Consider the following 26,330-nt stretch of genomic DNA (forward strand, 5'->3'; position numbering starts at 1 on the left):
AGAGGTGGAGGGGGATACACAGGGGTGGAGGGGGATACACAGGGGTGGAGGGAGATACACAGGGGTGGAGGGAGATACACAGGGGTGGAGGGAGATACACAGGGGTGGAGGGAGATACACAGGGGTGGAGGGAGATACACAGGGGTGGAGGGAGATACACAGGGGTGGAGGGAGATACACAGGGGTGGAGGGGGATACACAGGGGTGGAGGGAGATACACAGGGGTGGAGGGAGATACACAGGGGTGGAGGGAGATACACAGTGGTGGAGGGAGAGACAGAGACCACAGAACTGTCAAGTGCTTGGTCAGTGGACGTGAACAGACTAAAATGACATGAATTCAGAAGTGAATTGAAGCTCAAAGGTTTTGATAGCTCGATCCTTTAATGCAGTGTCGATTTCGTAGACTACAACTATTAGGAAAAATGTCTGTGGACTACATTTCTTCACTGACCAAAACAAAATAAAAACTAAGCTATGATGACTAAAATTATGACTAAATATACTGACAATTTCATCAACAAATATAAACTAAGCAAAAATGTTAGAGAGGGACTAGTGGAGAAGTCGTATGGGTGTCACAGACCAAAAATAGCTCACTTTGCGTTGTCAGATATACAGCGTCGAAGCCAAGGATAAACTTTGAGTCTATTGTAAATGTAATTGAGCGTTTCACACTTTTCCTCAGCATTGTGGAGCTATACTGCTGGACAGCAACAGGTGTGCCTTCAAAACTGGTAACAGCTCAACTACAATAGTGCACTGAGCAATGAGCATCCAGCCAATCAGAGCACAGCGTGCCATAAGTGGGCGGGAAGTATTAGGCACACATCCGACAGACAACCACTTCACATCAGTGCTGCCATGTCGTTATTGTTATAAGTGACTTTGGGCTTGTTTTTCTGTAAAGTCACTTGTAAATATTGTTTCTAAAGTGTACTGTAGTTGCTTATTTGGGCTTCCTTCCTAAATGTTGTTTAAACCAGTGGTTCTCAAACATGTTCACGTCAAGCACCCCCAAATTAACCCATTAGGACCTGAGGCCGATTCTACAGATGTCTTCTAAATCAGTAGTTTAAAAATGTTCAAAAATAGCATATATAGTGTACTGTACAAGCTCACAGCGCAGAACGAAGTGAATATCTCTGAACTGCCCATCATCTGAGACACTGTGTGTGTGTGTGTGTGTGTGTGTGTGTGTGTGTGTGTCCAACCTTAAGAATGTTGTACTGACTGAAGACCCCGCCTGCGTTGCCTCCGTCTCTGTGTTCTCTAATGGTGCTCTGCAACTAGAGACACGCACGCAGATTTGAGTTAAAAATGTTCACTTCAACTTAAAACAAAGATTTGCAAACATTTTCACAATAACGAAATGACTCACCTCCTCCTCCACAGACTGGAACTCCTTGTCGTCTGATGCCAGGTCAATGAGCACGGTGCCGTGACTGGCACAGTGGAATGCCAGGTATGCGTTGGCACCTACACACACACGCATACAGATACAGACATACACAAACGCATGCGCACACGCAACACACACACACACACACACACACACACACACACACACACACACACACACACACACACACACACACACACAAAAAATGCAATAAAAAACATAATATCATCACTGTCGGGCATATACCTCCATATTCTAACTTTTTGTGGGGGTTTTGTGTGTGAATTAACGCCCTACTTGATCATACTAAAGCGTCACACAAAATTATCAAACATGGCAGATCCACAAGTTACCCATACTGAATTCCGGACTTTGACTTTGTAACAGAGGGTTTCTGCATTGCAGTATTGATACTTGTGAGCGAGTAACGCGAGTACGTCTGCCCCCACTGGCTATGTCTGCGTGGTGTGACTGACCTGCTTGTCCTCCTAACAGCCTCTCCATGCCCTTGATCAGCTTGTGTCTGTGTCCGTACGCGTTGATGCCAATCTCCTTCAACTCCTCATGGCCCATGTCTGCCAGCACATCCAGTGAAATCTACGCACGCACATTTTCATAATTAAATAAACAACACAGCAGGTCAGGTCTATGAGTTTATAAGTACGTTCCAAATGACATTCTCTTTCAGGTTAAGATGATGCCACCGCCGCGTTGGCAGCTGTGCCACCGCAGAGCCGCTCTGAATCAATCAATCCAAATATTTGGTCAAAAGGGACATTATGGCTCTGGACATCACTGTGTAGCTGGCTCCACACGAGGCAAGATGCATCGGGCGGTAGCTGCAATATTTCACTCTTTTCCCTGGCTAACTTTAACACTATGAGATATATTAAGAAGTGGTGACTGATGGTTACTTTGGCTCCCCCATAGGCAAACTAGGAGAATGCCTGGAACCAAAATGACGATAATGAGGAATTGAATTGTGCGAGTAACCCCTATTCAGTTCTCACGTTACAAACCCCTTGTAGATGATATTGTTTAATTTTTAGAAGTCACACTATAGGGAGGAACCCCGTCCCGTTGAGGGTGTGTGTGTGTGTGTGTGTGTGTGTGTGTGTGTGTGTGTGTGTGTGTGTGGGTGTGAGTGTGAGTGCGGGCGTGCATGGGTGTGTGCGTGCATGCTTGGGTGTGTGCGTGCGTGCGTGCGTGCGTACCTGCTCCCTCTGGAAGGTGTCTCTCAGATGTTCCAGCCCGAGGCTCTTCAGGAACTGGCTGATGGTCATGTCCAGAAGAGCTGCAGGAGTAGAACACGTTGAACACACACAGGTCAATAGGTTGGTGCTTCAGACAGAACACAGGTCAATAGGTTGGTGCTTCAGACAGAACACAGGTCAATAGGTTGGTGCTTCAGACAGAACACAGGTCAATAGGTTGGTGCTTCAGACAGAACACAGGTCAATAGGTTGGTGCTTCAGACAGAACACAGGTCAATAGGTTGGTGCTTCAGACAGAACACAGGTCAATAGGTTGGTGCTTCAGACAGAACACAGGTCAATAGGTTGGTGCTTCAGACAGAACACAGGTCAATAGGTTGGTGCTTCAGACAGAACACAGGTCAATAAGTTGGTGCTTCAGACAGAACACAGGTCAATAGGTTGGTGCTTCAGACAGAACACAGGTCAATAGGTTGGTGCTTCAGACAGAACACAGGTCAATAGGTTGGTGCTTCAGACAGAACACAGGACAATAGGTTGGTGCTTCAGACAGAACACAGGTCAATAGGTTGGTGCTTCAGACAGAACACAGGTCAATAGGTTGGTGCTTCAGACAGAACACAGGTCAATAGGTTGGTGCTTCAGACAGAACACAGGTCAATAGGTTGGTGCTTCAGACAGAACACAGGTCAATAGGTTGGTGCTTCAGACAGTTGGGCTCTGTGCACGTAACGGAATAACTCGTCCTACTTCCGGGCCCTTCCCTATACCTCACCTTCACAGGTGTTACCACCGATGATACCGATGAAGGCTCTGTTCCATTCTGGTCAAACAGAGTCAGGGTGCTGCTATTGTACATGTTGGCTCACTGGAAGCACTCCGCTACACCATTGGGTCTCATAGTGTCCTTGAGTGGGTTCCAAATGGCTCTGTACGAGTCTCTGAGGGGTCCATTTGGTTCCAAGTGTACACTCTCAGAGTTATGGGGGTGCTTGAAATTAAAAGGTTTGAGAACCACTGTACACCAAATGGACCAGAGCCTTAATTAGTATCATCGGCAACAAGTAGAAGTAGGGAAGAGTCCCGGCCCCAGTAATCCTCCAACTCCAGAAGAAACATACACAGCAAAATGCTCAGAGTTCATGTAATTCAATTCAACACTGACAGTGTCTTCAGAGTTAACTGTCGCTTACAAACTGAATGGACTCTCTCCTTACGAAGACCCAGGTCAATCACACTCTTTACTCTTTTTAGAATTACTAAAAGATGGCCCGAACGGCTAGGCGTAGACGTGCGGGCACCTAGGCTGCTAATTCAAGTTCAAGTCCCGATTCCGGGACTTGACTACAATCAAATAAAGGCAGAAAAAGACCCCCAAAATATCTCAGAAATTATAATAATAACACTGAAAGATCAAAGAGACAGAAACAACAAGTTGGAGAAAGAATTGTACATTATGTGCGTGTACATGTTTGTACATGTGCATGTTTGTACATGCACATTGCCATACATACTCTCTCCCTCCTTCCTGTCAGACCCAGAAGCAACGTCCCCACTGCCTGTGGCTCCTCCCACTGTGATGTCACCAAGGGGCGTATTCAGGTTGTCAATGCTGCTGGCTGCTGATAGGCAGGAGGGCGAAGGCGAGGGGGAGATGCCCACGCCCCCAGTGGCACCCGTACTGACCACCCCTGCACTCACCTGCCAATGTGGAAAGTAGGAGTGTAACAGTTAATCAAACTGATTGATTTAGACAACAATAAAACATTTTATTTATTTAGAATGTCCAATGAGTACTCAAGTACTCATGCCCACTCATAATTTAGACCAATAACCCCCAGACATCCTTGAAGGGGTTCCAACTTCCAGTGATCCCCCAGCTGATATTGTCATCATTGATAGTTAGGAACCAAATGGACCCTTGCGGTTGCACTTGGTTCCATTCGTACACTCTCAGAGTTATGGGGGTCCGTGGCCTAATGCATACAGTACCAAACTGGGGCTACTTGACATTAAATAAAAGGTTTGAGACAACAGTGTGTACTGTACATGATAATGGTATTTACAACATTGTTAACACTGCCATAGTCTCTCCAGCCAAAGTGCTTCAAACAACTCTTCCTTTTGAACTCCCAGCCTGGCCACCTTTATGTAGAGACGTAGCACCGTCTGGACGTTCTGACACTGACATATCTCCAAAGACAACACGCCTAACTGTACTGTCTTTGCCATCTGGCATCAGAGCCTACGTGGCACGCACTTTAACCACTCGGCTATTGACATAGCCAAGATCAGCAGTTTTTGGCTATTTTTGTGTCCGTCAGGCCAGATGGCGAAGGCCGAAGACGTTTTGTTTTCATGGCTGTCTATCCGTGCGTTTGTATATGTGTGTGTGTGTGTGTGTGTGTGTGTGTGTGTGTGTGTGTGTGTGTGTGTGTGTGAGCAGAGCATCTCAGCTGGACTGATCAGAGATAATATGTGCGAGTTTTGGACAAAATCTGTAGTAGCAAAAGGTGTAGTGTTTTGAAGAAAACAGACTGGTGGAATAATTTTTACTGTACGACCTACAGTTCAAGAAAGACATAATATAGGCCAGAACGTGACGGACTTTGGTGTGGAAGATTGATTTACAAACAGATTCCAACGTCACAGCAAAAAAATAAACGTCTCTTTGAATAGTGGGCTATGATTGGTCACCCACAACTCTGGGGTGAACGAAATGTAATTCAAAATCATAAGTGCCAGACCAATCTCCCCAGGGATCCCTGTGGCAGATTAATGTGGTTTCCAGATTACTTTTATACCACCAGTACAGGCAACGATTCACGCTGATCCGTCCAACAGTGCCGGAGATTAGGTGCTCACAGACAGGGCGAAAACAGCCTGCCTGAGACAACACCAGCATGTTGTTGTGCTTTCCAGTTCAATAAAAACAAAGGTCTGGTTGCTGTACTGTTTTGATGTGTTCTTATAAAACCCTGTCTTTGAAGGTATAAAAAAACATCTCATTCACTTCTCACCTCAGGGGCTTTAAACCATGTTTTCACATCAGCCAGTTCACTGAGTTGCACTTAATACGAGAGCCAGCATTCTCCAGAAGACAGCACTCACAGGGACAATTTCACAGTCAGTACATTTCAGCAATTCCAAACAAAATGCAGCCGTGCTGCCCTGTGTGCACCAGGTATGTAATGAAGGTTACATTAAAGATTCCTGTTCTGTGTCCTGACGGCTCATACAGTTAGTATGTGTGTAAGGATAGAAAACAATCTCAATGTCACAGGTTCGAATTAGGCTCAAGACCGAGGTTGACTGTCATTTAGCTTTCTCTCTACGGTGCTGTCCGACAGAGGAGGGATATGCTTCAGAACAACTACTGCTCTGCGTAAGTGCATACAGTAACAACAAGGAAACAAATATGAATACATTATTTATGTTCACTCACAACAGTGGCCTGGGGTTTCAAACAGCTGGGCAAGGCATCTGGAGGCATAGCATCAATCAAAAGAGCTCTGATGTCATCAGCCTGAGACAGAGAGAGAATGAGGAAGAGGAACAAAGCGTTAGAATCAAAGATCCTGGATCTTCATGAGACGATCTCATTCCACGTCTCGCCACTACTACGAAATGGTACACACTTGCAGTCTCCTAACAGGGCATTGTTTGTTGTAAAATCTTGTGACGTTGTAAGATGGTGTTGCTAACACAGCCAGGTCTTAACACTTATTGTGCTAATGACGTGTATACACGTCCTCTCAATGAAAACCGTGATGTGCCGTGGACATGTATACACATCTTTTAGCCCTTTTAAAACAGGATTTGTAATAAATTCTTTGACAACGCTTTACTCAGCGCTGCCGGAAATGTTTTGTGCATTGCGCACAGCCATTCACTTCCTTGTTTACGGGCTGACAAGACTTACTATTATCTCTGAATCTAAGCACGCACACACACACACACACACACACACACACACACACCAAGCTGCATCCTACCGTGGCCAGATCTAATGGGGTTTGTCCTTCCTGGTTCTTCATGGTGGGATCAGCTCCGTGGGCCAATAGCAGGGCACACAGCTGGGTCCGCCCCTTCTGGGCAGCCTCGTGGAGCGGGGTGAACGCCCACTTGTCTGTGGCGTTAACACACGTGTTGTATTTGATGAGCAGGGCAGCTATGTCCACATGCTGAGAGGAGGGAAGGGAAGGGGAGAGGAGAGGAGAGGAGAGGAGAGGAGAGGAGAGGAGAGGAGAGGAGAGGAGAGGAGAGGAGAGGAGAGGAGAGGAGAGGAGAGGAGAGGAGAGGAGAGGAGAGGAGAGGAGAGGAGAGGAGAGGAGAGGAGAGGAGAGGAGAGGTTGAACACGATAAGATAACACTATGAGCATCAGTAAAGGGTGATGTAGAAGCATATGCTAGTTTTGGTGCATGACACAGGTGCACATCTAAGTGTGTGTGTGTGTGTGTTCCATACCCCATATGAAGCAGCGTTGTGTAGTGGTATCAAGCCTCCCTTGTCCTGTGCGTTGACATCAGATCCATGTTCCAACAGATACTCTGCCACCTCCAGGTTGTTGTAACCAGCTGCACACAGATGGACACACACATTACACTTCTGTGACATTTTACTTGCATCATCTAGTTTAGTGTTTAGTGTAAGGATATAGTTACCCTTAAAAAGAAAAAGAAAAAAAGATACTGTAGATTGTGCATTACATTCACATTCACACACACACACACACACACACACACTGTACACCGATGGAAATTAGAGGTTCAGTCTTGCTCAAGGACACTTCGACATAAACTCAAGGGGAGTCCGGGATCAAACTGAGAACCTTCCGGTTCCCAACCGGCATGTCTACCCCTGAGCCACTGTGTGTGTGTGTGTGTGTGTGTGTGTGAAAACAAACATCCTGTCTAGTAGTATCAAGTATATAGTATGTCAACAATGTGCTATATATATATACCGGTATATTTATTTATTTTTTCTCTTCTTTTTCCTCTGTGTGTTAAGCATGTGCAGCAGCTTGGTTGGACCATATAATGTATAACCTTATTCTGACCAGTGTTTGGGTCTATTCTGTATACGCCACTTGTGCAGTTCCAAATAAAAGAATTAAAATGTGTGTGTGTGTGTGTGTGTGTGCGCGCGTGTTTGTGTGTGTGTGCGTGCGCTACCTGCGAGGTGCAGGGGCGTAGAGTTGCGTCCCTGCGTGTCTCTGCAGTTGATGTTGTCTGGCGTGCAGAGCTTCTGCACGCGGGCCAGGCAGCCCTTCTTGGAGGCGTCCAGCAGCGCGGCGTCTCCTCTCAGCAGGTCCTGGATGTCCGTGTCTCCGTCCTGGACCAGGTCCAGCGGCGCCTTCCCGTCGCGGTTCTTCTTGGACGGGTCCGCTCCGTGCTGGAAGAGGACGGGGCGGGACGGGGAGGAGGAGGAGAGGCAGTGTTGATTTCGTCGACTGAAAACTATGACGAGAAAATGTCCCGTCGACTAGCTTTTTTCACTGATACAAACGAAATAAAAACTATGATGCTATGATGACTAAAACTATGACTGTGACATATGGGAGATTTTGTCAACGAATACAAATGACTGGGGAAGAGATCCAGTCAAACTAAAAGACAAGATTTGGTTGCATTCGGGTGTTGCTCTCTGAAAATAGCAGCTCTACAAGCTTGCGATGCGTTGTGAGCTTGTAGATCAGCAAAAGATCTTAATGGGACATTCTGCACGAGTACTTTTACTTTTGGTAAGTACATTTTGAAGCCAATACTATTGTACTTTTACTCAAGTGCATTTTTACTTTTTTACTACGGAGCAGTTCTACATTGCAGCATTGATACTTCCACTTAACACATTCTGGACGGGAACCCCTTTTGGTGTTTTAGGCATTATGTACTTTAGCTGATGGAAAATGTGAAAATGTGGTGCAAATCTTTGAATATATATTCTTTCAGAGCGTTTTTAGCTAAAGTCTTTGCTATTGGGGGGGGTCCCTGGAACAACATATTTTCAGATGGGGGTCCGCGGCATTCTGAGGGTCCTTGACATGAAAAAGGTTGAGCACCACTGACACAGAAACATAGGTTTTTCAGAAAGCCTTTAGGATTTAGAAGCCTTTTTTTAAAAGATTAAGCCTCAGGTCTAAACATGCACAAGTACTTTCCCCACCACTGTAAGCCATATTGGTAAGTGTGCCAGAGCCAGGGCCTTGTAGCGTACCTTGAGCAGCAGCTTGCAGATGTCGTACTTTCCCTTGGCGGCGGCCTCGTGCAGCGGCGTGAACTTCCACAGGTCGGCCACGTTGACCGACGCGCCGTGTCTGACCAGCAGCTCCGCCACCTCGTAGTGGCCGTAGGAGCAGGCGTTGTGGAGAGGCACCAGGCCACTGCACGCATGCACACACACACACACACACACACACACACACACACACACACAGCAAGAGGAGTTTTATACAGAGGTGTAAAGTCTACTCAAGTACGGTATTTAAGGACAATGTTGAGGTATTTGTACTATTTCCAATGTATTATTTCTTAATTTATTATCAAAGGATTCTGAGGCCCCCCTGGACTTTTGGAAACCCTCTTAAAAAGCATTGATTCTCAGACATTTTAATTTCAAGGACCCCCAGACTGGGGGTGCACGATTATGAAATGATGACCGATATCCGATCTCACAAGCCTAGGCCCTATGGGCTTGGCCCAAAGCCTGTTAATACAGTATTTAATCAATCAATAAATAACCTATACTCTTTTCCAAGTGTCTGTTTTCACAACTAAATGACTGCTGAATGAGAGGAGTACACAAATTAAATGTAAAACATTTTTACAGTTTATTTTTTACGTTTACGCTTTGACGTCATATTTGATTTGGCATGCATTGGAGCCACATACCTCAGTAATTCTGAGTGTATAACTATAAATGGAACAAAATGGACACACACAGTGGGGTGGCAGTGATTCAGGGGTAGAGTATGGCTGGGTGAGAAAACTGTGAGGTCTGAACCCCTAATTGCTCCTGATGTGCAGGTTGGTGCCTTGCATGGTTTCCTCCAACATCGGTGTGTGGATGGGTGAATGTAATGCGCTTGTAACACACACACACACACACACACACAGAGCCATACCCCTTGTCCTTGGCGTGCACGTCAGCTCCATGATGCAGCAGGTACTCCACCACTGCCACTCGGTTGTAGCCTGCTGCAAAGTGGAGAGGAGTGGAGTGACGACCCTCCACATCTCTGCAGTTCACATTCTGACCGCTGCACATGGACTGGACAGAGAGAGAGAGAGAGAGACAGAGACAGAGATGCCATATTTACAGAAATGTTCAGATCAATAAAGGTTATTATCTCATCTTACTTTATGGGTTATGCCTTTATGTACTTTATTTCAACTCTATTATACATTTAGATGCGCGTCAGTGTCTCACACTGAAAATAGCAGACCTAAAAGCTCACAACACGTTTGGGACGGGTGTGACGGTCCCCGTTGTGAGCTTGTAGATCAGCGTGAGTGAAACAGATGCTTGATTCATTCCGTTTCAAATGTACAACGGGTGACCCCGTTCCCCAAGCACCAAAAAAGGAATACGATTTCCATTTTCAAAGCAGAACAAGAGATAAAGTACAGAAGAAGTTACTGTCGGAGTACGTTATAACGAACGGCTGAAGTTAAAACAAAGGACAAATTCATTATGCTAGCTCCAAACCGCCCAGTAAGCTCAATCATTACCACTCCCTTTCAGAAGGATTTAAAACTAACGGAGAGGAAAGTTTGAAATGTGGTGAAATTATGGTTTTAGACTAGGACTTTGTTACAATGACAACAATGAGATGAACTTACTGTACCGAAGAAAGCAAACATGCATGCACTCACGCACAGAACTGTGGAATATAGTTGCTGCCCTCTTTATTTGCACATGATAACATCTATGATCTATGAAGCATCACTGAAGTCTACTGTACATTTCCCAACCAGGAAATCTGGAAATTTAATTAATTTTGAGAAGATGCAGGTTTAAAACATATCCCCACTGGTGAGGTGATAGAAATGAATCACCAGCTAATTCAACGCATAATCATCTAATCACAATTATGTGAGATAATCGCAATTGTTAAAAGGGAACAGGACCTATACGGGTGTATGTACCTTTAATGCTCGGGACAGGTTACCATAGTTACAACAAGGAGTGACGTAGTCACGTTACGTGCCTCAGCCCGCGAGAGAGAAGGAATGTGCTCGAGCCCTTTGTTCTAAGTCAAGTTTAAGTTGAGAATTTTACCTCCGTTTGTATCGTCTGAACTAAGTTCCAGTATATATTTTTTCACAAGCTTTGAGTCAATGACGGAAGTAAGTGCATGACTATGTTAATATTGTTGGGTTTTATGCCCTGAGTGATTCACGTTGTGTAAGTCTTACACAACGTGAATCACTCAGGGCATAAAACCTGTATCCTTGTATCTCTTACACTGTAAGTCTTACAGTGTAAGAGATACAAGGATACAGGTTTTATGCCCCACGTATTATATCATGACGTTAGCATATCTCCTTGTATGTCTTACAGTGTAAGACATACAAGGAGATATGCTAACGTCATGATATAATACGTGTCCGGACTCTGGAGTTACTGTGGTGGTTTGTTAATTACTTCTTTGAGTGAAGTATGTATCACCGTTTTTTGGCACCAGTAAAGTGACCAATTCATAGCATTCATTCCAGGCAGTTGTTTTTACTGATCCAAATGTCATTCTGTCATGATTCGGTCCCCTTTATGTGGTCACCAGGGGTCATCCCTTCAATTATATCAGACAGTTCAGTTCCCTGCAAAGCAGATGATATCTTTGGAGGATGTTAATTATAAACTTGTGTTCAAAGTGAAAAGGGAACGCTACCAATGTCTACAGATGCAGTTTACTATTGAGCATACAGTATATGGTGTGATTTATTACCATGATATAGTTTGCATAGCCCACTCATTGTGATGGAGTGGTGTTTATTATTTGTTTGTCAAAGTACCAGTATCTAATTATAGATTCATTCTGTTTATATTCAGCAGAACTGCTGAATATAAAGATTGTGGAATACTGGAAGTCAAGTCTCGGTCCATTATTGCATCCTGACTGATGCACCATCTTGGGTATTGCTGACAGACATATAAGAACCAGTACTCGGCAATTCATTTGCATAATCGTCAAAAAAAGAAAGAAAGGTTAATCAATAAAATCAGATCTACATGCTTACAATGAGTCACTTGTTGCGTCACACAACGTCTGTGATTTCTTTGAATGTTCAACCATCACTGTAGCTTGGGTCAAGGTTTTCAAACCCCAGTTAAACACAGGATACTCCTTGTACCAGGCTTTCTATCCAATGGAGTGGCTAATCACATACAATCACCTGGTCTCCCGGGTCTAATCGCTAATCGGCCTGTGATTAGACAGCTACACTATAGAATTCCTGAGCGCTCATTTAACGATTTTTGAAGAACGTGTACTGTAGAACGTCACACACTTAGGAAGGGGGGGGGGGAATCCAGCACTATCAGAAATCCCAGAGAAACTGGTGCTGTGTGTGTGTATAAGAGAAACGACGATGAACTCTAGCTGAACCTGAAAACATTCATCATTAAACCAACCACTGACAGTGGGTCAGTTAATGTGTATGTTTACTTTACTTTATTTGTTTATTTCGACGGGACAGAGCATATTAATGAACATTACATATAAATGTAGCGCAAATACACTTTTGGGTTTTGACAGGGATGCTAATTGCCATCCGTAGTCCCCAGACAGTTAACACTAAACAATACTGACATAACAGTGGACAGCATACAGCATACAAAAACATGATACATTTCAAACACGGAAAAGGGGAAAATAAGAAATTCAGAAGAGTAAGAAAAAGAAAACGAATTACTAGGGTAGGCCAACTCTAATTGTGGACTGAGAGTCATATGTGATCACAAGACTATGGTTGTTCTTTAACATTGTTTCAATTGTCCTTTAAAAGCTATGAAGGTGGGGATCTCCGTTAGGCCTCACTCACACCTTTACAACAGACTGATGTGATGTATGCTCTTTGTATGAGATGTAGAGCTGATGCAAGCTCGCAATGCATTTCCAATGGGAGTCACATGGTTTGACACAACATTTGTGTTGTATGAAGGGGTGGGGGGCAGTCGAAACACAGCTGAAAGCCGTACAACACAAATGTTGTGTCAAACCATGTGACTTCCATTGGAAATGCATTGGAGCAAGATGTATCACACCCTTTGTATACATCTAGCATGCATCAATGTTGTATGCTAGATCGAAAGGTGTGCGGCCTTAGTGTGACAGGGAGCTCATTCCAGTATTGACAACCTTTGATGGAGAGAACATTTTGACTGAAGATAGACTTTCTGCCATAGACCTCACAGTCACATGTCTGGCAGTGGTGGGAAAAGTACTAAATTTATTTTTTTACTTGTGCAATGTAGAAATTGACTTGAGTAAGAGTACAAACGTATTGGTATCAAAATGTACTACAAAAGTAGAAAGTAAGAGTGTCTCATTTCAAGTGTATAAAAATCGTTTTAAATTGCAGATCGCATTGTGAGCTTGTAGATCGGCTATTTTCAAATGGATAAAATATATGAAAAAATATATAGGGCTAAGTTTTGAATGTATGTTTTGTAATAATAATCCAAATCTACAAAGTAACTAAGGCTGCAAAATAAATGTAGTGGAGTAAAAGTACAATATTTGGATCTGGTATGCAGTGGAGTAGAGGTAAAAGTATTGGGAATTTGGAAATACTCAAGTACAGTACAAATACCTCCAAATCATACTTAAGTACAATACTTAAGTAAATGTACTTAATTAGCCTACTTTCCACCACTCCAATGTCTGGGGGAGCTCTTACGCACTCTAACCCAGCACACTTCAACATTCTGTCAGCAGCCCCCACAAACTAACGCAATAAAACAAAATTACCACTTCAACCCAATCTACTTTCTGCCAGCACCACCCACGCACCCACATATAACAAAATAAAACAAAATTGCCTTTAAGGTGAATTGAGACATATATTACCTTGACAGTGTCCAAGTCTCCAGCTTTAGCTGCCTCTAGAAGTCTGTAGTCCATGTCTGAATTTCTTGCAGGAACATTCTCTGCACAGAGGAGGGGAATGTTAGAATACATAAGCAACATACATGCTTTATAAATGGTATGAATAAATAGAAATAGAAATATGAGCTTTTAGATATTAGTTTTTAAATTATTTTGACATTTTCTGTGGTTCGATGATTAACTGGCGAACATGACCTATTGACCTGTCCGCGTGCCGAGAAGCCATAATTCCTGTTGTCCTTTGTCCAAGCGCTTCACTGGCATTTTCCATTATTAAAACAAATTTGCGGGTCAAACCCAGCCAGCCACCCAGCCACACACAGCTCCGTAAGGGAGTGGTTGCACCACTCAAAAAAGTGGGGGACAAATCACAGAGCACCCTCTTGAATTCTAAAAAAGTGACCCCAAGCTACAAAAATCAGTTGGAGAAAAAAACATTTACTGATAAAACCATGTTCACCCCCACAGCTCCCGGACTATAGAGAGCATCATCATCAAACCTGGAAGTTATGCAGGAATGCCTACTGACGGAGTGGCCTTGATAGCCCATACATCCAAACAGAAGATTGCATTAACCAACGTTAAACGACATTAAACTAAAAAAAAAGTCACTTGCCACTCGATTTCCCATTGACATTAGTTATCTAAAGGCAATGGGAGTTATCTCACAAACCAAGGAAGCTCTGATAAGGAACAGAAGTGGTCACGTGACTGGGCTGTGCCATGACACTTTCATGAACACTTTCATGGAAGCCAAAGTAAACTCACACCGGAAGTGCAATGAATACATGTCAGTGAATGGAGCCGGCTGGACCAGCTCATTACAAACATTATTTATGAACAATTGAGACCTTTTGTAAAGTAATCACTTCTGGAAAATAACAGAAGACATGTAACACATTATTGTCTGCTGTGTTGCAACGCGTGTGGGGGGAGGAATCAACTGGAATAACGACTAAATTGGCGAGGAAAAGGGGGTAAAAAAAAGAATTGGAAACTCAAAAAATGTAGAGAAAAAGTAATATACTGATACCATAATAGAGAACCAAAGTCTGACATCACTGCCGCTATATGCCGCTATCCCCCTGGGCCAGAGTTATTTATTCTATTAAATACCATACGGTCATCTTCAGATAGCGCCATATACCAACTGTGTTCCAAACTAATGAGGCCTGGGGTACACGTGTATGGATATTTTTCTAAACGAATATTGTTGTCCTCCGTAAAATGAAGAAAGAAAAGTAGAAAACGAAATCCTGTCCAAACGAGAACAATATACGCGTCTTGAAAGCGCCAATCTTTCACTGTCCCAACTACATCAAAGGTGCGCGACTAAGTGTCCCAGTAATGGGATATCTGGTTCATCCCTGGACACACAGAACACAATTTGTGAACAAGAATGGCACATTGGCTGATGGCATCATAACCCACACACACATGTCCGCACCATTGAGTATTTGCTTCACAGCTTCGTTGCCCATCTGAGCAGCGGTGAAGCCCTGTAGCGACACCAGCGTGGCATCTGCCCCGTATCCTAGCAACAGCCGCACGGTCTGGAGGTGTCCCGCCAATGCAGCGCGATGCAGCGCTGTCTGGCCCAGTGTGTCCACCGCATTCACCTACACGCGCGCACACGCGCGCGCACACACACACACACACACACACACACACACACACACACACACACACACACACACACACACACACACACACACACACACACACACACACACACACACACACACACACACACACACACACACACACACACACACACACACACACACACACACACACCTAAAAAGTGATTGATTATCCTAAATGATAGATTAGTTACATTAGTTATATACACCACCGATTTGGTCTTAAAAACAGGGCTTATAGAATAGATTTTGTGTAGAGAAGACCCAGTAGTAGACCAAGTAGTGGGCCAATTGTTTTCCCCATGATTTTGCAACCCTTTTTTTCACCCAATTATCTAATGTAATCGTGGCCACTATACTTCCTCTGCCAACCTGGGGGGGGGAGCGGAATGACCTCATTCATGCTTCCTTATATGCATGAGGAGTCCAAGCCGCTTCTTTTCACCTGGCAGGGGGGAGTTTTCCAGGACGGACGTAGCGTGTGGAAGGAACACGTTATTCTGAACATGTTATCCTCCCCCTGGCTGGCCAGCTGTGAGGCGACAGCACTACCGACTATGCCACCGTTTAAGTTTACCAAGAAACATACCCCACTACCAGAATCAGAGAGGCAACGTCGCTGTGTGCGTCAGCTCATCACGGGCTGACCAGCACTCCACTTGCTTCCAAACTTGCCACAGACTCTTCAACACTTCTCTGTCTATGATCTAGGCTTATTATCCTGCCCTCAATGTCTTCACATATTGTAAATTGTACATTAAATATAAAACGCATCATTCAGGCACATTTCAGCCACTTCTTTTTTTTTGACCATTAGGACCCCTCTATGCAACGTCATCAAAAAGCAACACATCAAAAGCATGGTAACATCATTCTACAGGCCACAAAGGCCGGTGGAGCTTCTAGTTCATAGAAAAGAAAACAAACAACATAAAGGCACACAACACTGATGTGATAGTGCTGTAGCCATCTATGAAATCTATGAGAAACACAGTTTCATACAATATGTAGTAGAGGTCCCTGCTTCAACTCTCTCGCTCAGCTATAAGGGGTCTTTGGCCTGAAGCATGTTGAAGAAGACATAATGAAGGCCATTGGAAGGAGGTACGAATGGAGTCAAGGACATGAAAATCTAATTAATTGGCATTTAGAGATGGATGGATGGATCTATCCATGGAGCCATCGGCAGACGGATGAGGGGCTAATGGATGGAGACGGGCAGAAACTGTGCCAACAGACGAGTGGATTGAAAAGAGTCGCTTTGTTTACCTTCGCCCCGTTTTTCTGCAGTACGTCCATGATGTCATTGTGAGACCTCTCAGCCGCGACATGGAGGGGAGTCATGAAACTAGAGAGAGAGAGAGAGAGAGAGAGAGAGAGAAAGATATTAGCCCATTTAGGCCTGACGTCGAAATAAAAAAAAAAGTCTTCTGAAAGAATATACATTCAAAGATTTGTGCCGCATTTTTACGATTTTTCAAAAATACCTACAAGCTCGTAGGCTATATTTCAATAGCTAAAGTATAACATAATGCTTTGTTAAAACACCAAAAGGGGTTCCAACTCAGAATGAAAAATTAAAGGTATGCGAGACATTACATATTTCAGCGGTAGAAAATAGCAAAGTAATATTTAAGAGAACACTTAATAGCACACGACAGGTGATACGGATACAGTAAACAATCATTCTGTAAACCAATGCATATTTGTCTGTTTGGGCTCTAATCACTTGCGAAGACAGACCATTATTTTGTACTTTATTGCCTTATGTCACCATCATTGAACGCTCCAAATCAGTGGTTCTCAACCTTTTTCCATTTTCATAAGCTGTATGACTTTGTAAACTCTGAGAGTTTACACACCAAATGAAGGCGTTGCATTTGTACAGTCTCATTGTTACAGACCATTTGTACAGTCTCATTGTTACAGACCATTTGTACAGTCTCATTGTTACAGACCATTTGTACAGTCTCATTGTTACAGACCATTTGTACAGTCTCATTGTTACAGACCATTTGTACAGTCTCATTGTTACAGACCATTTGTACAGTCTCATTGTTACAGACCATTTGTACAGTCTCATTGTTACAGACCATTTGTACAGTCTCATTGTTACAGACCATTTGTACAGTCTCATTGTTACAGACCATTTGTACAGTCTTATTGTTACAGACCATTTGTACAGTCTCATTGTTACAGACCATTTGTACAGTCTCATTGTTACAGACCATTTGTACAGTCTCATTGTTACAGACCATTTGTACAGTCTCATTGTTACAGACCAGCAAAGGGTCCATTTGGAACCCCCCACGTTGAGAACCACTGGTCTAAATGAACCACATTCATTATATTTAAATACATAGTAGATACTTTTTTAACTGACTGATTATATAAGGAATAATCAGCCTTTCATTGTTACGTTTTCAGGAGAGTCAAATCGGTTGTGTTTTATGTTGTTGTTTGCTAGGGGCCAGGGATCACAGTGAATATATACATCTTTACAGAGATACATGAATACTAAAGGACTGCATTTAAGTGCAACAACCTCGAGGATTCCGATGCCTTTTTTTCAAAGTCCGAAATTAAATGAGAACACAGCGGAATGGCCGTGGGTGGAATGCTGGTAATTATGTATTTCAGGGACGCATTCATGTGCGTGTGACTGGCATTTTAAGTGGTCTGGGATACAGTTATGGTTTCAAATGCACAGGGTCGTTTTGCGTTATTGATGTCTGAGCTGCAAAACAGAGAGGAAGGAAAGAGGAAGAGTTGGAAGTGACCAGTGATTATGAATGGTTCCGAGTGGTGCGGTGGCATACTGTATATCTGCAGACGTACAATACTAGGGATGCAACCTACTGTACTTAAAACGTCATCGTACAACAATATCGCACAAAATCACAGATCATCGTCGATCTGCTACTCTTCGCTATTTTGAAATAAAGAACATTTCCATTTCCCCCTTCCAAAATACAGTAGTAATAATAGAATTGATTATCAATATTTTTTCATAATGGATTAAATTGATTAGTTGTATTAACTGCAGCGTGATGTAAAATCACACCCGTGTGAAGTGAGGGGTGCTCTTATCATCGTACATCCTCATACTCATACTACATCATCTCATTACGGCCAATCAAAATTCGCATCCTCACCTTCGTCTTGAATGTTTGTGTTGCGCAATGTTTGTGTTCACTCAAAATTGTCCATTCATTGTCAATGGCATTTAATGTTTGTGTAGGACAAAGTGTGTTTGCGCACACACATTAACCCATTCTGACCGGGCACCCATTTTGGTGTTGGCATCATGTTATGCTTTAGCTATTGAAAAATAGCAGATCTACAAGCTCATATCGCGCCACCGAGTGGCGCGATACGAGCTTGTAGGTCTGCTATTTTTGAAAAATCGAAGAACGACTGACATTTTTTAGAATCTGATCTCAGGTCAGAATGGGTTGATCAGACCAATGTGTGTCCAGTGGAAACCTTGTATGAATCTGATCTCAGGTCAGAATGGGTTAAAAGCTGGTCCTCAAAAAGAAAAGAAAGTGTCCTAGAATGACTTTGGCTGACACAAAAATGGGCCCTAGGTAAATGTGCGCCACTGTAAAAGATGTACAGTATCAGTCTTGGACAAAAGATACAATCACAACAGTCAGATCTTGATCGCCCGAGTCTGGACAAAGTCTAACATGTTATATGGTAATAATAAGTTAACAATAATGTACAAATATTAAACAATCGTGAAATGTCCACTGTACATGTTAAATGTAGTGTCTAATGCACATACTATTTTATTTACAGTGTAGTTCAGTAATTAACCCATTAAAACCGGGAAAGCATCCGTGTAATTTTACATAAATTTGCATCGCAATCTTTTAACCACTTCAGCCATATTTTATACTTATAGGCTATTCAAAAACCATGAAAATCTGAGCAAATAATTAAATCGAACATTTTTAATGATTCATATTTGCTGGGTCCCTAGAACAAAATATTCTGAGATGGCCAAATACATATGGTATGGTATGGTATGGTATGGTATAGCAATATGTTTTTTCAGAAAACTGTTGTAGAATCGGCCTCAGGTCCTAACGGAATCTAAATGGATACTTACTCTTTGTTCTTCTCATTGACGTTGGCACCTTTTCTTAGTAACAGCTCTGTCACCTGCTTCCTCTTCGGGTGAGGGGACGAAACCGCACAGTGCTAACAAACACACACGTACAGTTAATAATACCATTACTGTTGTGTTCATGACACGTTGTTACCACTGTGCAAATGTTAGTCAAACAGAATCATTCATCATCTGACAGTTCAATTCATTATTAGCATAATACCACGGTCAAACCTCTCTGTATAATATATGTGTGTTTGCATTGTGAATGAGTGTTTATTGTGAATATTAGGGTTGCAGTGGTTTACCGTTTAAAACCGAACTGTACGGTGCGGCATACACGGTTCAATACGCCCTTATGAACCGCGCGTGTGTGTGTGTTGTGAATAAGTCTCACCAGTGGACATTGTGCATTTGTTTGTTTAACTGTATGTGTTTTTTTTTGTTTTTAGTTCATTTGCTTTTCATTTCCTGATGTTTCTTTGCAGATTTTGTTTAGTGTTTGTGCTGCCATGTGGGTGTGGGGGGAAATAAATATGTGAATAATTGCTTTGAAATTACTATGTTGTAAAGAAAAATCAACGTTTAAAAAAAAAAGAAATGTCTCACCAGTGCAGTCTCATGTGTGTGAGGATGTTTGAAGTTGATAATCTCCAGGCCCAACGACTTCTTGGCCTTGGCCATGTCTGCCTCCCGAGCAGCCTGAAGCAACGAGTGTCCTTTAAACTCATCTACACACACGCACGCACGCGCACACACACACACACACACACACACACACACACACACACACACACACACACACACACACACACACACACACACACACACACACACACACACAGTTATAGGTGGGATAAGTTAAAAGTAGCTTTATATTCTGACAGTAATCATTGTGTTTGTTCAGTAACAGGAGTCTCCATGTCTCTCCGTCTCTTTAAGGAACGGAAACATTTTCATGCTGGGATACCAATTTGATCCAATCAGGAGAGAGAATTCACGCAGGATGCAGGATAAACATCACAAGGCGTAAGCTTGTAGAGCTGCTATTTTCACTGCGTCTGTGTGACACTCTTGTATGATGATGTAGGTATAGGGCATTCATTTACGAAGAAATGAAGAAGCCCCGGAGTAATAAAAACAAAACAAAACTGTCAGGCTGTTAAACTGCAGGTCAACAAACAATTCAGAATCTTCCATTCAGTGTTATCTGGTCTGGCGTGTGGGCGTGTGAATGTCTGCCCGGGCCTGACCTTCCAATTCCCCATCATGTTGTGGAGCTGTCTGCTCACCTGGGGTTCAGCCCAGCAGATAAAAGCCCTGGCTCTTCACTCCAGCCCTTGCCAGTTTGGTCAGTTGCCAACCGGTAAAGATACTGTGCCTCATGCTCTGCTTTTTTTGCTTGTTATCAGCATATTCCTAACTCCTCGTGTCCCTGATTGTGCCCCCAGTACCTCAACGCCTGCCTGCCTGCCTACCTGCCAACCAGCCAAACCTACAGCCCTAATTAGTTTGCATTTTTTGGATTAAGGCCTTTTCTTGTTAACCTGGTTCTGAGTTCTGCTTTTGAGTCCTAAGATATTCAACACACCCCAACATTCAGATTCAATTGGATGGGAATGACTAAATCACTGTGTGTGTGTGTGTGTGTGTGTGTGTGTGTGTGTGTGTGTGTGTGTGTGCACACGCGCGTGCACGTTTTCATCAGCTTTGAAACGGAGACTATAAAGAAAAATGTGTGTGGTTGCAAAATAACTCATCATTGCTGTCGAGCAGAAACCTTGTATCTCAATATTTAAAATAGTTTTTTTCTCCCTGTAACATAATGCCATATTTCAGCATACAAGAGTGTTGCACAAAAGCATTGTGTAAATACTTCGTAGTGAAACAGTTTAGCGATGCCTTGTACATCAACTATTTTCGTTATTAGTTAAAAATAATATTAAAACTGAACAAATATTTTTTCCGTACAAGGTTTACACCCGACAGCGACGTAATGTTCAAAGGCATCGTAGAGAGCTTCCCAGAGGAGGGGAAGACAAGCCACTTATCTTGTCTGCTTTTTTTTCTTTTCCGAGTGACGCACGCGTAATCAAACGTGGCACCGCTGATAGCGTGAATTTAATTATATCCCGCTTTGACTCTGATGTTCAGCTGATCCCGTCGCAATATCCCCCATGATTCATTGTAATTACACCAAAAGTGAATAAAGGTCATTCAATATCAACTGAGTGAATCCCACTCCGATTTAAATTCAGTCGCTATAGGGCATAGCAGTGGCGGACATTTTCTGGTGCCATCATTCCAGACCCCATTCATTTTTCCCATAGACATCAATTATTTTACGTGTATCCATGATCCTAGTGAATCATGACCATAAAACATTTGATTCTGTAAAAAAATAAAATAATAATACAAATATATATTTAATAATATATTTAATTATATGATATACTATAAATAATAAATAGCAAATACCCTTTGTTTTGCCGTTTTAAAAATGTCCCACATAATCAAATGTTTTATGGTCATGATTCACTAGGATCCTGGATGGTTTGATTCTAGGCTTAAATAATAGAATATTTTCAGAAATGAATGGGGTCTGGAATGATGGCACAAGATAATGGCCACCACTTCTTTTCTCCATTACCAAGGTTGTTTATCGTCACTGTCGGGCAGAAACCTTGCATCTCCATAATTCCAACCTTTTCTGTTTTCAGTAAATTGATACCCGACTTCTTCGCGCAAAAGTACCAAACACAGCGGATTTACAAGTGACTAAATTACTACAATGGATCCTTCGGAACAAAGGTTATTATTTCATTTCCTGAAAAGTAATGGTTTTGGACATACAAGGTTTCCTGCCGACAGCGATGTTATGTTGGGGAGATTAAAAGAGATTCCCATACAGCACCCGGGTATACGAGTCCCACAATCTGATGCAGAGATGCAGCCATGCACGCAAAACCATATCAATCAACAACACAGGAATAGAAGCTTCAACGCGTGCCAATGAATCACCCTGAAAGCATCGACATGCAGCCTGATTTATACTTAGTTGCGCGCAGGGCGGGGGGGGGGGGGGGGGGGGGGCACGACTCCTGCAGGCCGGGGGGGTGAGAGGGGGGGCACGACTCCTGCAGGCCGGGGGGGTGAGAGGGGGGGCACGACTCCTGCAGGCCGGGGGGGTGAGAGGGGGGGCACGACTCCTGTGGGGCGGGAAGGGCAGTGGTGGAAAAAAGTATTCATTACTTAAGTAAAAGTATCAGTACTGCAATGAAGATATACTCGAGTAAAAGTCCGGAATACAAAATGTATACTTGAGTGAAAGTACATTATGCAGAATGTCCAATGCAACGTGTGTTTGAGCGTGTGTGTGTGTGTGTGTGTGTGTGTAACTGTATTACAATTGTATTTCTATATTTGTGAGGGCCAAATGTACCCACTAAGACAGTATAAATTGAGTAAAATGAAATGTGATGAAAAATGTCCTGGTCTGAAAATGTTGTTTTAAAAACGGTTTGGGAGTTAGCGGTTAGAATTAGGATTTGGCATTACATTTTTGTGGGTCGAGTTACGCCTGATTTATACTTAGTTTCCAGACCGTATCGTGCACCGACAACAGCCGAGATTGCCTATTTTTTAGGTATAGTAATTCAAACATACAGTATGTGTGTGTGTGTGTGTGTGTGTGTGTGTGTGTGTGTGTGTGTGCGTCTCACATGTGAGTCTCTCCTTGAGCTCCGGCGTGGGGGCCATGTCCACGGAGCTCTTGCTGTGACAGTTGAGCAGGCCGGGGTCGGCTCCGTGGCCCAGCAGCAACGAGCACACCTCCACGCGGTTCTTAGACGCCGCCTCGTGCAGCGGGGTGAACTGCCACAGGTCCATGGCATTCACACACGCACCGTGCTGGAGGGGAGAAAACCAACAACCACGACGACAAGGGTTTTAGGGCAGTGGTTCCCAAACGTTTTCATGTCAAGGACCCCCAAAATGATACTCATTAGTCTGAGGACCCCCCCCCCCCCCCCCAATCTGGAAATAAATGCAAAGGACCTCATAAGAGAGGAATTATACGGCTCTAGCAGTGATTCTCAAACATTTTCATTTCAGTTGACCTAAATTAGGCTACGGCCCCCTATTTAATGGCATTTATATCTCTGGGACCCCAATGTTAATTGTAAAATCAAAGTTAATTTAACTCTGATAGTGTACACATTTGTACACTCTATGAGTTACAGAGCTATAAAGGGCCCATTTGGTTCCTACCTATCATTTAGCTGGGGACCCCCTGGAACTCCCTCAAGGACCACTAGGAGTCCCCGGACCCCATGGGGACCCCCTGGAACTCCCTCAAGGACCACTAGGAGCCCCCGGACCCCATGGGGACCCCCTGGAACTCCCTCAGGGACCACTAGGAGTCCCCGGACCCCATGGGGACCCCCTGGAACTCCCTCAAGGACCACTAGGAGCCCCCGGACCCCATGGGGACCCCCTGGAACTCCCTCAAGGACCACTAGGAGTCCCCGGACCCCATGGGGACCCCCTGGAACTCCCTCGAGGACCACTAGGAGTCCCCGGACCCCATGGGGACCCCCTGGAACTCCCTCGAGGACCACTAGGAGTCCCCGGACCCCATGGGGACCCCCTGGAACTCCCTCAAGGACCACTAGGAGTCCCCGGACCCCATGGGGACCCCCTGGAACTCCCTCAAGGACCACTAGGAGTCCCCGGACCCCATGGGGACCCCCTGGAACTCCCTCAAGGACCACTAGGAGTCCCCGGACCCCACTTTGGGGATCACTGTTTTAGGGCTGCGCGACGTGACGTGAAATCGACGTCGCCGTCGTTTCATTTCCATCCTTTTGTCTCGACTGGATTACGATAAATGAAATACATGTATATTTATTAACCCATTCTGACCGGGAACCCATTTCGGTGTTAGCATCATGTTATGCTTTAGCTATTGAAAAATAGCAGATATACAAGCTCATAGCGCAAATATCACCCAAAATGATGTGTTTGGCCGCTCAGACACCCACCCAGCTGAAAATGTTTTGTGCCAAGAAATGATTTAAATATTTTCAAACACAGAAACAGATTTAACTATTTTACTGTTAAGTATGAACATATTCGTAACCCCCCCCCCCCCCCCACCCCATATGGGACGTTATCTGCCAGCTATGAACATGTTCGTACCTAAAGCTTTACACTAAATATGTTCACTTTTAACATTGGTCCGGTTGCTAGGCAACGCCTCCAGCACAAGGATTTATGCACACATTTACATCCAGTCAAAGTAGGATTTTCAATGCCTCATAACTCTGAAACTACAAGCGTTGTCTGAGGTTTTCATGATCCATCCGAGGTTCGGATGTGATTTGTGATTTTGTACCGCATCGCTCCCGACATGTTAACGTTTCTGGCTTAAGGTAAACAGCGTGAGCTAATGCAAGCCGATCATTACAATGGCGGCCTCAAAGCCAGGTAAGTGGAAATGAAAATGACCAAATATAGCAAAATAGCCCTGGCAAGGCTTAGCTGCCACCTAGTGGCAACAAAAAAGTTAGAATAGCAGATGTACAAGCATGCAGTGTGGCACGCAATGCGGCACGAAGTGACACGCTGTGAGCTTCTAGATCTGCTATTTTTAAGAACCACTGTTCTAAATCAGAAAAAACATATGTTGCTACTTGCTATAGTATACAGTATAGCAAAAAACAAAAATGTGTGTGGATGTGTGTGTGTGTGTGTGTGTGCGCGCGCGCGCGCGTGCATGTGTGTCTCTCTATGTGTGCGTGTGTGCGCATGTATGCGCTCGCCGCGTGTGTCTGTGTGTCTCTGTGCGTGCGTGCGTTACCTTCAGTAGCAGCTCAGTGACTTCATAGTGCCCATAGGAACATGCGTTATGCAGCGGCACCAGGCCTCTGACAACACACAAACAATACAACAATAATATGTTTTAGTTTCAGTCCCACAACATAATATACAGACAGGGGAGGGCCATTTCATCCTGACAAACGTACAGATAATGTACTTGTACAACTCTGTACTGAGAATGTACAAAGGGAACCAAAGGATCCATTTAAGACTGAGAATTCTAGAGGGTATGCGCATGCATAAAGTGAGTGGCAAATGAAGTGGCAACGTGAGTTCAACGTCGTTTAACAACGCTGAATGCAATCAGATAGGAGTTTCTGTTTGGATCATGTATGGGCTGTCAAGGCCAGAAAGTATGTTGTATTTTGCTACTCAGTAGGCGTTCCCGCATAACTTCCGGATATGATGATGATGTCACACACATACCCTCTATACATTTTTGGAATTAAACATTGTTACATTATTAGACACTCATGAAGGAGGAGGTTCAGAGAGGGATCATCTCAAAACTAAAACAAAATGTGTTCCGGGATTCTTGTTCAAGAACATTTCTTCATGATTAGTTCATTTGTTACTGTTCAACGCACCTCCATCTGAACTAAGTGGATGATGTGCCGTTATTTCCTTGTAATCTGCTATTTTCACTATTTAAAAATGGTTTAAAAATAATAATAATAAAAAAGGAAGGGTTTTGTACATAGGCCTAAAAGGTTTCCACCAAACACTGAAAATATATGTATTTATAAGCTATTGACAAGCAGTAAGCCCAACCCACTATGTCACTGTCCATGGTGTTGTAACGGCCGTCTCTCTCTCTCTCTCTCTGTGTTTGTATTTGGGTCCCAATGGAAATACTGCGGGAGCAGATGGCACTTAAACGTTGCTGCGGGCAGCAGTGGGCGGTCAGAAATAAACTCTGGGCTGTGCAGCAGTTATTCTCAAACATTTTCATGTCAAGGGCCC

General features: G+C 43.7%; 1 protein-coding gene across 3 annotated transcripts in view; it reads right to left on the reverse strand.

The window, feature by feature from the left end:
• Window positions 1-26,330, reverse strand: part of LOC308310217 (poly [ADP-ribose] polymerase tankyrase-1-like) — a 61,375-nt gene that overhangs the window by 7,227 nt on the left and 27,818 nt on the right. For 2 of the 3 annotated variants that reach the window (XM_080756432.1, XM_080756431.1), the window contains 18 exons: window positions 25,348-25,414; window positions 23,210-23,396; window positions 20,097-20,218; window positions 19,488-19,579; window positions 16,640-16,718; window positions 15,175-15,346; window positions 13,689-13,768; window positions 9,741-9,886; window positions 8,834-8,999; window positions 7,792-8,011; window positions 7,085-7,194; window positions 6,612-6,800; window positions 6,062-6,142; window positions 4,131-4,317; window positions 2,617-2,696; window positions 1,879-1,999; window positions 1,382-1,479; window positions 1,215-1,289 (listed from right to left, as the gene is read on the reverse strand). In XM_080756432.1, the coding sequence (XP_080612558.1) occupies window positions 1,215-1,289; window positions 1,382-1,479; window positions 1,879-1,999; window positions 2,617-2,696; window positions 4,131-4,317; window positions 6,062-6,142; window positions 6,612-6,800; window positions 7,085-7,194; window positions 7,792-8,011; window positions 8,834-8,999; window positions 9,741-9,886; window positions 13,689-13,768; window positions 15,175-15,346; window positions 16,640-16,718; window positions 19,488-19,579; window positions 20,097-20,218; window positions 23,210-23,396; window positions 25,348-25,414 (2,272 nt within the window). The remainder of the gene's footprint in view (window positions 1-1,214; window positions 1,290-1,381; window positions 1,480-1,878; window positions 2,000-2,616; window positions 2,697-4,130; window positions 4,318-6,061; window positions 6,143-6,611; window positions 6,801-7,084; window positions 7,195-7,791; window positions 8,012-8,833; window positions 9,000-9,740; window positions 9,887-13,688; window positions 13,769-15,174; window positions 15,347-16,639; window positions 16,719-19,487; window positions 19,580-20,096; window positions 20,219-23,209; window positions 23,397-25,347; window positions 25,415-26,330) is intronic. The other variant, XR_013963474.1, reaches the window with a different exon arrangement.

The sequence above is a fragment of the Protomyctophum bolini genome, assembly GCF_963924005.1.
Source record: "Protomyctophum bolini genome assembly, chromosome: 22".
NCBI lineage: Eukaryota > Metazoa > Chordata > Actinopteri > Myctophiformes > Myctophidae > Protomyctophum > Protomyctophum bolini.